Source organism: Selaginella moellendorffii, unplaced genomic scaffold, assembly GCF_000143415.4.
Source record: "Selaginella moellendorffii unplaced genomic scaffold, v1.0 SELMOscaffold_95, whole genome shotgun sequence".
In the NCBI taxonomy this organism is placed as follows: domain Eukaryota; kingdom Viridiplantae; phylum Streptophyta; class Lycopodiopsida; order Selaginellales; family Selaginellaceae; genus Selaginella; species Selaginella moellendorffii.
In genome coordinates, this window is record NW_003314356.1 from 336,532 (window position 1) to 346,723 (window position 10,192).

The 10,192-nt window shown below is 47.0% G+C and overlaps 2 protein-coding genes across 2 annotated transcripts; one reads left to right on the forward strand and one right to left on the reverse strand.

Annotated features, from left to right (window-relative positions):
• Positions 1–320: 320 nt before the first annotated feature.
• On the reverse strand, positions 321–4,283 carry LOC9630321. Its single transcript, XM_024663009.1, has one exon. It carries the CDS (start codon positions 4,281–4,283, stop codon positions 321–323), a length of 3,963 nt encoding a protein of 1,320 aa, XP_024518777.1.
• A 524-nt stretch (positions 4,284–4,807) lies between these two features.
• On the forward strand, positions 4,808–5,885 carry LOC9650035 (speckle-type POZ protein A). Its single transcript, XM_002989172.2, has 3 exons — positions 4,808–4,858; positions 5,115–5,201; positions 5,448–5,885. The coding sequence occupies exons 1-3, from the start codon at positions 4,808–4,810 to the stop codon at positions 5,883–5,885; spliced, it is 576 nt and encodes a 191-aa protein (XP_002989218.2).
• The last annotated feature ends 4,307 nt before the right edge of the window (positions 5,886–10,192 follow it).

A 10,192-nucleotide genomic window follows, 5' to 3' on the forward strand; every position in this document is an offset into this window, starting at 1 on the left:
GCAAATGTTTATACCCAGGCCCCAGCTGGGGCACACTATGTTTTAAGCCAGCTGGATCAGCTGGATCAGGAAATTCTTTGATTTACAGTTTCTGTTGCAAGAGGTGCTGGATGCACAGATTCCTTGCAAATCAGTGGCACCTGCAAGGTGGGAGTGAGATTGTGGGGAGTGGAAGAGAAGATGAGCAGAGTGGGGCATGCAGACGGGCTTCTTTAGTAAGAGGGTGATGTGAAGTTTAGCACGTTACTGACGGGGCACAAAGCCAATGCGTGAATGTCATGCATTCAATGTTTGATAGGGACAGTTTGACTAGCTATGATTTATGAAGTTTCACTTACTGATCTTGGAAAGCTGATTGATGGGCCATCTGGTGCGTACCTTGGATCATAGGTTCCAGGACCAGGTGTGGGACTGCTGGCCTTATAAGGCAGCTTTGGGTATATGCTGCAAGATGGAGTGCTTTGTCTACTATTTACAACGTAAGCTCCTGGCCCTGGTGTTTCATCCACTTGCCTATCTGTGAGCCTCTCTCTTATAGTGAAGCTTAAAGATAGAGTTTCTCCCTTGGGCGAATATGCACCAGGGCCTGGGAGCAGATCTGGAGCTTTGTCCTTGAGCTGTCCATACATAGTAAAGGACGGCGTTGATGGTTTTTGTTCAGTCATATATGCTCCTGGTCCGGGTGAGTCACTGTCTGGCGGTGGACTGAACCGAAAGGGCATGGTCAACGCCGGTCCGTCGAGGCTGGATGGTGAAGAATATGTTCCAGGGCCCGGTGTCTTCTCCACAAGAGTTTCACGGAACTTTCCTCCTAGAGTGAATGCTGGTGGTGATGGGCTACGAAGCTCTTCTTTGGGGTGGTACGCTCCCGGCCCAGGAACATCGCCATCAAAATTTGCTGTCTCACGAGGCTTGCGCCTGATGGTGAAGGAGATTCCTCGTTCGGATGTGATCGGGTACGTGCCAGGTCCAGGATTGGCTGATAGTGCAGGTGCCCTGCTTCCCAGCTTACCAGCGAGTGAGAACGCCAACAAGCCCTTCCTTTCAGCCGGCGAGTAGGCTCCAGGGCCAGGAGTGTCGCTAACTTTGTAATCCTGCACTCTGGTGCCAAATTTATAAGCTGGAGCTTCTGACCAGGCGGTAGCGACCGCATCCGTGTAGTCACCTGGTCCAGGTGTTTCCTGCGCAAACTGGTTATCCCCAGTACGGATGCCAAATGTGATCATGGGCCCCACTGCTGCCGGAGCGCTGTAGTGTGCGCCAGGACCAGGTGTGTCGAGCGCGTTTGGTCTCTCTATACGGACTGCCATGCTGTACTTTGGACCGTCGTCATCTTGCTTTGGGCTGTAGGCTGCAGGGCCTGGCGATCGGTTTGCCTCCTTGCTGGTAAACTTGGTAGCCATAGTGAATCCCGGTGCATCGTGGAGCGGCTCAGGGCTGTAATGTCCTGGCCCTGGACCATCGCTACCCTTTTGTGGACCAGACCGCGCTGTCTCAGTTATCAGCACATTCTTGCAAGTCTCATATACAGGGTTGGGATTGTACGCCGCAGGACCGGGGCTCTCTTCCATCTTGCATGATGGCAAGCTTCCACCCAATAAGTAGGCTGGCGCCGCTGGCGAGCAGAGACGCGTACCAGAACCAATAATGTAGGAACCTGGGCCGGGAGTTGGATCTAAGGGCCGTGGCTCCACTCGTGAAGCCATGGTGTAGTGAGGACCATCTGTGGTGGTTGTTTCCAGATAAGCACCAGGCCCTGGCGTTTCTTCAGGCTTTGGATCCAGTATTTTCTTTCCAATGGCATATGAAGGACTGTTGCTCCTCCTGTTTGCTTCATAGGCTCCAGGGCCAGGCGACTTGTCAGGTTCCGGGTGCCGTAACTTTGCGCCCAGTGAAAAGGCGACCCCCGTGTGCTCGGGTAGTGGATATGAGCCAGGCCCGGGAGTCTTATCCAAGAGTGGTGTCCTGGGACGAGCTTGCATACTGAAGCTTTGAAGGTCCTTGCCGACGTTCCCTTTGTTCACCGTGTATGATCCTGGCCCTGGGTTATTAGCATCCCCAAGGTGGGTGGCAGCTTGCCTCGACGGCATTGTGTAAGCCGGTCCTTCCCGCTTGTGCTCAATGCGGTAAGCTCCGGGCCCCGGGGTCACAAACAGTTCTGGAGCAGGAACAGCTCGACCACTCAACGAAAAAGCTGGCGCATTCGATTGCAAAATGAGTGCATAGGCTCCGGGTCCGGGTATTGATGCGTTATCTGAGTCAGGCAAGTCATATCTGCCCCGGATGCTCGCGGTGGGCCCCTGCCTTGGTCCGGTTGTCTCGTAATCACCAGGACCGGGAGTTTCCTGGTCATGCGGCGGGCTGAGTTTGTTGCCAATAGTGACACCAGGTTGCTGTCCGATTGCTTGATAGGCAGCCGGATAGGAACCAGGGCCTGGGGTTGGGTCTGCCGCAACGTAGGTTCCTTTGTTGCTGATGGAGTAGTGAGGTCCAGATGGGGTACATTTGATGTTGTAATGGCCGGGACCAGGTTGTACTGGTGTATTTGTCTCTTCAACTTTTGCTCCCATCGTAAATGATGGTGACGAAGCCTTTGGCCAAACTGAGTAGGCACCAGGGCCTGGCGTTGAGCCAGTGAGCTTAGGCTCCTGGCGCTTAGAGCCAATGATAATGCTACATGGCGGTGATGAGAGCCTGGAATCGGACGTCTGATAGTGACCTGGGCCAGGCATGTTCTCTGGCTTGAGAGGTGCCTGAATTTTCTTGCCAAAGGAGAACACTGGCGACATGGGCTTGTTGGTCGTAACTGTGTAGCTTCCGGGCCCTGGGTTGCCTTGAGTAGGATCTGGAATGCACGACAACTTGCCAAAAATTGTGTAGGCTGGTCCATTGGTGACACTGTCCTGGTGATAAGCTCCAGGTCCTGGCAAGCTCTTGCCGTCCAACCTGTTGACAATTGATGACCTGTCTCCCATTGTGTAGGATGCAGAGGAGGAAAATGACTTCACTTCATATGCACCGGGTCCAGGGAACTGGTTTCCCGCTGGCCTGTTGGTGAGGCCACCCAGGGTGTAGGATGGGCCAGTTGTTGTATAATTTGATGACCTTGCGGATGGAGTTGCAGAATGATACGATACGCCCAGTAACTTCGTGGACCTCTGTTTGGTGATTATTTTGAAAGCAGGGCCTGTGGCGTCGATTTTATAGTACCCTGGTCCAGGAGTCATTAAAGTGTTTTTCACTGGTTGCAGCTTCGGTCCAATGGAACAGGAGAGCTGTGAAGCAGCTGCAGCTTTAGTGCTGGGGTTATAATGTCCGGGGCCGGAGGCCAAAGGAGCGGGGTCCCTGCGTGCTGACAATCTCAAGTCAGGAGCCCTTCCTTTCTCTGAGGAAGGACACTGGTCTTGTGAAGGGATTGAGCGTGCAGTGCTGGCTCTAGATACTGGTGCAGACGCAACTGATGCACCACCCCGAAGTTGTGATGGCTTTTGCCCCAGCTCTACTGTGTAACTGGCGGCTTCCAGGTTATTGTCAAGGTGCCAAACTACGGGGAGTTCAAGGGAGCTGTTCTTGCCAGAGTTGTGAGACCAGCCAGCAAATTGAGATTCAGGGCTGGAAGAACTTCTGCTAATGTTGCCATCGTTGCCGTTCTTTAACTTGTGGCCATGCTTTTGTGGATCCAGCTTTATTGTTGCAACTTGAATATCTCTCTGGGAATGGTGACGAGAACCTGGGTTTTTCGATGATCGGTTGGTGCTGCAAGTGCATGAATAGTCCAGTGTTTCTGGATTGGGACTGCTGCTCTTTGTCTGTTTGCTGCTAAAGACGGTCCCTCTTGTGGAAGTAGTGTCGAGAGGAACACGGTAGGTTCCTGGCCCGGGAGTGATAGACGTCTTTTTATACACCTTCTTCCCCATTGTGAAGGCCATGCTCGTCGATTGTGACCTTGGAGAGTATTCTGCTGGACCAGGGGTGGGTTTTGTCGTTGGCTCGAATCTTGATCCAAAAGAGAAGCATGGCGATGCGACCCGTCCGACAACGCCGAATGGGGAGAGATCGTAAGAGCCAGGCCCGGGTGTTTGGCTGGGTTTGGCGGGAATCCGTGCATGGATTCTGAATGCCGGTCCGTCCTGGCGCTTGTGGACGTGATAGGATCCTGGGCCTGGCGATTTCTCGCTGGACTCCTTAATCTGTAACTTGCTGCCGAATGTGTAGCCCGGCTCAATCTTTCGCCTTGGAGAAACGCGTGGACTGGAACATGATTGGCCATCGGGCTTCTTCATTCTAGTATGCGCCTTCTGAAGACCTGCACACCATGCGATGGATTAGAATGTCAGTGCGGTGCAACGGTCATACACACCGTTTTGAGGATTGCAAGTGCGATGAGGAGTGCTTACTAAATTCCTGGGTTTTGAGAGTGCAAGAGATGCTAGTGATTCCACGTGGGACGAGGAGTTTATATATATACAATTCTATTTTTGTATCTTTCACAAATTTCAGATCAATATTTTCTAGTTTCCGTGTTATCTTCTAAATTCCTTTCATAGATCTGTGATCATGCAGAGGCAGCTCTCCGGACAAAGGGAATTAGATTCTCGTTCAGCATACCTGTTCAGTTTTAAGCACAAACAACCACTATAATCTATAGACAACACAAAAAAGATCACATTAATCTTAAGACTGGAGATTACCTTCTTACATTAACCAAGTATCTGAGAGAACTATTTAAATTTTAGTCCTTTAATGCATATCTTTATTTATCAGCCAAGCGCATATACTGTTGTTTGACGTCATCAGACTTTTGGATATGGCAGTTGCCAAGCCGCCAGGGTTCTACGGATCTCAACGTGAGGGTAAGGTGCGTACCTCCATTGCTCGACTAGCTCACTCTTCAACAACTTACTCCGAGTCATGCAACAACTGATGGGACTAATCACCTCGTGGAGATTTGCAACATTGGTTTGTTTCTTGTTCTTATTTCTTCCCTTGGCATTGAATTTAGTTAGAAGACCAGAGATAACCAGTTCTCTTCTATCGATAGCTGATGGGGGACCCATCCGGCCATCAAAGCAGCTACATCTATTTCGATTCGGATAGCTCCACACTGCGAGCAGATTCATTCTCAGATGGAATTCTTAGGTGCAAGGGATGTAACTATATTCTCAGCGCAGAGCACGTCACGGCATGCAGGTACTGCATGGGTGACTTGAACACAAAAAACAAGAAGCTCAGGAGTACACTTCATGAATTGGAGGAAGAACTGCTAAGGCTGCAGCGAGATCTCAGTTTTCTCAGAACATGGGATGAGGAGCTCACCAATAGCACATCAGGAACTGGTGACATAACTCTGAAGACTAGAGATGGCAACTTTTTTAAGGCACATCAGCTTATTTTGGTATATCTTCCCATTTCAGTGGCAGACAGCTAAATGATTACCTTGTCAACAGGCAAGCCGGTCTCCAGTCTTCAAGAGACTCTTAGACGAAAGGCGTGAGGTAGACAAAGGGGTGCTCACAGTCCACGACATGAATCCAGACATATTTGCTCCGTTTTTGGACTTCCTCTATACGGCTCAGGTTAGCAACAAAGTGCTGGAAAAGAATGCGTCAGACTTGCTAGCTGCAGCTCATATGTACAGCATTCCCTCGCTGAAGTCAATATGCGAAGGCTTCATATGCCAGCAGATGAGTCGAGATAACGCTGTTGCAATGGTAGAGTTGGCCTGCAAGTATGACGCGGTAAGCATTCGAGAGGCAGCCTATGATGCGGTGACTATGACTTACAGAGACATTCTTGCCTGTCCAAATTTCAAGAAACTTTTGGAAAGAGAACCCCGAATTGCGGCCGATATGCTTAAGGAAATACTTCTCCGGACAACAGCTTAAAACAGACAGTAGAGCATATTAATGTATATATGTGAATTAAGTAAATACAGAAGCAAACATTATGCGACGTGCATTTTTCTTTGCATTGAGGTGGTAGTTATATGATGTCTTTTGGCGCCAAAGTTAAAACCCAAACTCTAGGTTGGCACGACGTAGCTGCTAAAGATGAGCAAGGGAGCATCCGCGGCTGGAAAAGGACCAATAATATCCAAAGGAACTCCTGCGCCACCTCGTTCAAAGGATGGCAAGGTGTAGACGCCAATGAATTTTGTCAACGTGCTCATTCCCTCGTACAGGACCCTCCATTGCCTGCGTTTCCTATCACCTGGACTTCAATGGGGATGTGTGTTGAATGTGTGGAGCCCTATCTCAACGTCACTAAACTGATAGAGTTAGTAAACGCTGCAACACTTCCAGATTTGAGTGTCACACTCGTTGACGCTCAGGAAATGGCCGAAGAGGTAATTCTATATGTATCGGCCCTAGACCCAAACATAAGTGCAGGAAATGTATGTCGAAGATTCTCAACTTGGAGCGGCTTTAAAGGAAGCCAAAAAGGTGGGATTTATTGCACCGCAGCGTTCGATAAACGTCGCTTTGCAGGATTTTACTGATAAAAAGAAAGAACCTTTGAAGGAGAACTGGGTCCCTCCAGAATCACTCTCACAACTTCTAGCTGGTAGTCTACATAATACAGTGATTTGAAAATTTTCAAGTTTTTCTGTTCAGTAAGGTCAAAATTGGACAATGACTATGAGCACAGACAAGAAGAAATCAGAAGAGACACTGCATTGTCAAAAGCAAAGAAGGCTTTTGAAGTACTCTTTCTTGCCAACATTTAGTTCATTGTTTATTTTTCTTTCAGGACGCCAAATTAGCTGTAGAAGATGCCGAAACTCATTTAGCAGCCTCAAAAAGTGCAGTCAAAGACTGTATAGAGAAAGAAAGGTTGCGAATTAAAGCTGAAAAAGAAATGAAAGATGCGGGGAAAGAAGCATCACCTGAACCGAAAACCAAAGCGCCTCTCACCAAAGGTAGGTTTTCATAGTTATACAAAGCCATAACATTCTATATAGGCAAGGACGCTAAATACAAAGAATCGGTGGCTCCTATCCTGGACTTCAAAACCGAGCTTCTGAGATTAAGACAAGTGGTTGCTGACGCAGAGAAAAATCTTCAGGAATTACAACAAAAAGTGAGCTATTAAAAAAGTCACTACTTCCAAAAACATGCTTATTTCTCAGGTAATAGAATGTCAATCAACGGAGGCTACAACAGAGTCATCTTTACTGTCTCCATACGTCACAGGACGATTATATTGGTGCCTTATTAACGCAGCAAGCTCGGAATATCTTGCCAGCGTGGCTGCAGCGGAAAAGCCCATGTTTGGTGCTCTTTTCTATATTGCTCCAAGATATATATTGCCACCTCAAGAAGAGCTGTCTATCCTACCATTGCTGGATACTACACCTGTGCTAGTTTCCGATCTTAGGAAGCTCAGAGAAATATCTCAGCTATTCGAACCAGCGAGAAAGGTTGCCATTGTCGATGTACGCTATGATAAAGTGTCTGCTGCTCCAGTGGAGTCCTCTTCGGATCAGAAGAAGGCCAAGGACAAAAAGACCGATAAAAGAGGATTAGTTGATGACACCTCTGTTCCGTACGACACTATTGCAACAGCTTTATCTGCAGCATTTAAAAGTTTTCTTATTCAAGTCCGAGACTTTCAAGAAATTCGGAAGCATGCTGTCGATGTTAGCGTTCCAGATGCGGTGTCAACCAAGGTTGAGAAACTGATCGTCTTAATACTTCTAATCCTACAAGTAAATGCAGGAATTGGACATGTCACATTATAAAAAGCTTATATCATTCGTTCCAGAAGCCATGGTTAGCGTTTCTATAATCTTACACTGCATGCTCGAGCAAATCAGTGAAATGCTACTAGCCAAATTGGAAATTAAAAGCACATTTTGCAGAAGCACAGGGGAGGTGATTAGAGAAAGCTTTAATAGGACGGGTCATTCTGGCAAAGAGGATTGTCCAGTCACGTGTTCGAGTTGTTGTCAGTGTTATAGATGCCTAATAACAAAAGAAGGTCCGGATCCGCTTATAGTAGTGAATGAGGGCGACAAAGTGGGCCTTCTTACTGCCACAATGCTTAAAAGCAAGCTTGAATCAACGACAAAATGGTCTGCCGCCGCTGCACTTGATATTGTAGAAATCGAAAACCAGATGATACGTCTCCTTCCAACTCCAGGTTTGTTTGTTCTTTTTGCGCACCCCTATAATAATGTCAAATTCTGATTATAGGACTTAACAGAAGGGGAATGCCTACTAAGGCAGGGCTAGGGAAGGAAAGGAAAGGAGCGTTTGCAACTGCTCTTAATTCATCAAGCCATGGATTCTTTTCAAAAACTGAACGTTTCAGAAAATTGGTAGCTTTATTCAAATAACTTTTCAAAAATTAAGAATTTATGTTTTTTTAGAACTTGTTTTCATCGATGTTTCCTGCGGAGGATATTGATGCAAATAGTATTATTAACCGTTATCAGATAGAGAGATTACCTGACACGGTACTTGGTCAAGTTTTCTCAAACGCGAGACTATCTTTACCGTTTCAAGTGATGCGGTACGACCAAGATGATGATTGTGTCCTGTCAGCTTTATATGTCAAAGAAGGAAAGCACTTGTGGAAGCACCAAATTAATTGCCAGGCATGTTCATCCTCAAAGCTTATCCTTGTTGCTTCTATTAATTGCTACCTGCAATTCAGGTTCCGTTTGGTGATTTCTGCACAGCCGAATGGGCATCTGAGTTGCCAAGGTCTTATCATCTAGCATATGAGGTTGAGCGAAGCAAGACCTTGGTTCTTGACGAAACTGTGCTATTATTTACAAAGAACGATGGCCTTGTTCGATGTGGTCTTTCATCTGCATACTCAGTGCGAAGAGCTCCTCAAACAACCGTTTACAAGGTTTACAAATAGATAATTCATCCTTTAGTTATTATTGTGCCTTCTACAGGATAGTAACATGTATTTACTTCGCGAGTGTGGGCAAGGCAACTGTTTCATTGCGTGCTTAAAGGACGGTGTTATTGTATATTTTTTTTTGGGTGCAGATGGTACACCGAGGCTGCAAATAAAAGTTCCCACTGGTCAGACTTACGAAATTTCGTCCGGAGTGGTGTGTATGTTGCCTGATACATTCACTGGGGAATGCTTCCAAGCTGATGAGATTATTTCAAGGCAGTCACCGGCTTCAAACGATCTACTTACCAGCACAACTAACATGGTAAATATTATTAAAAAAGAACAAGGCTTATTAGAACATTGGAGATGCGTCTTACCATCCGGAACAGCAGTCCGATACATGCAGAATGGAGATTCTCAGGTATCTTTCATGTACATAAAAAATCCCTAACTTAAATTTGCAGCTTTATTTCGCCAATGGCAATGTCAGTAAGTGGCACCTAGATGATGAGGGCGACAGCAGCTGGGAAACGACTAATAACATGGGAGAAACAAATATTAAAGTATGTAATATTTTGAATTGCAAGCTTCATTCAAGTATGGTTGCTTTCAGTTTAATCGCAAAGACAAACCAGTAGTCGTGAAGGAAGAACGACCACCAGAACCACCTGGAAAAAGCAAAAACAAAAAAGCTCCAGAGGCTGTAAAGGTTGAGGAACCAGCAGTTGTGGAGCCGCCAAAACCTCTGTTCCTTTCCCTTCCTACGAAGAAAGTTGTGAAAGTTTCAGATCCAGATACCGGGGCCTCCGTAACAACTAGGGAAGATCTAGTTGTCATAGTTAACTCCCATGAGAACCAAACACGGCTGGTTCAACATGCCGATGGAACAGAGATTTTCAGCACTGTTACAGTTCAGAAGATTCAACGCCTTGATCCTGCTATTAGGGTTGAACCAGCTGCTAAGGATGAAACAGATGGCAAGGTCGGTGCTAACAGAGCGGTGGGTTTAGAAGTCGGAAAGTTTCCAACGCCTTCAGAAGAGACCACAACATTTCAGGATACGTCTGAAGTAAGAAATCCTGCCACAGAAGACGTTGTTAGAACTGTTGCATGGTGTGTCAAGAAAGAAGGATATGCGACTGTTCGTGGATCGGACACAGAAGTGAAAGTGGAATTTGGTTTATTTGGAGGGCGCTATACGGCACAGTGGTCCAAATCTGACCAACAGCTATCCCTTATTCTACCCTGTAGAAGTGTGCTGTTTCTCAGGGAAAGCACCGTGGGGTTTATTCCCTCAGATATTTCAGACCCCGACGACCTAAGGGTCGAGATTTCA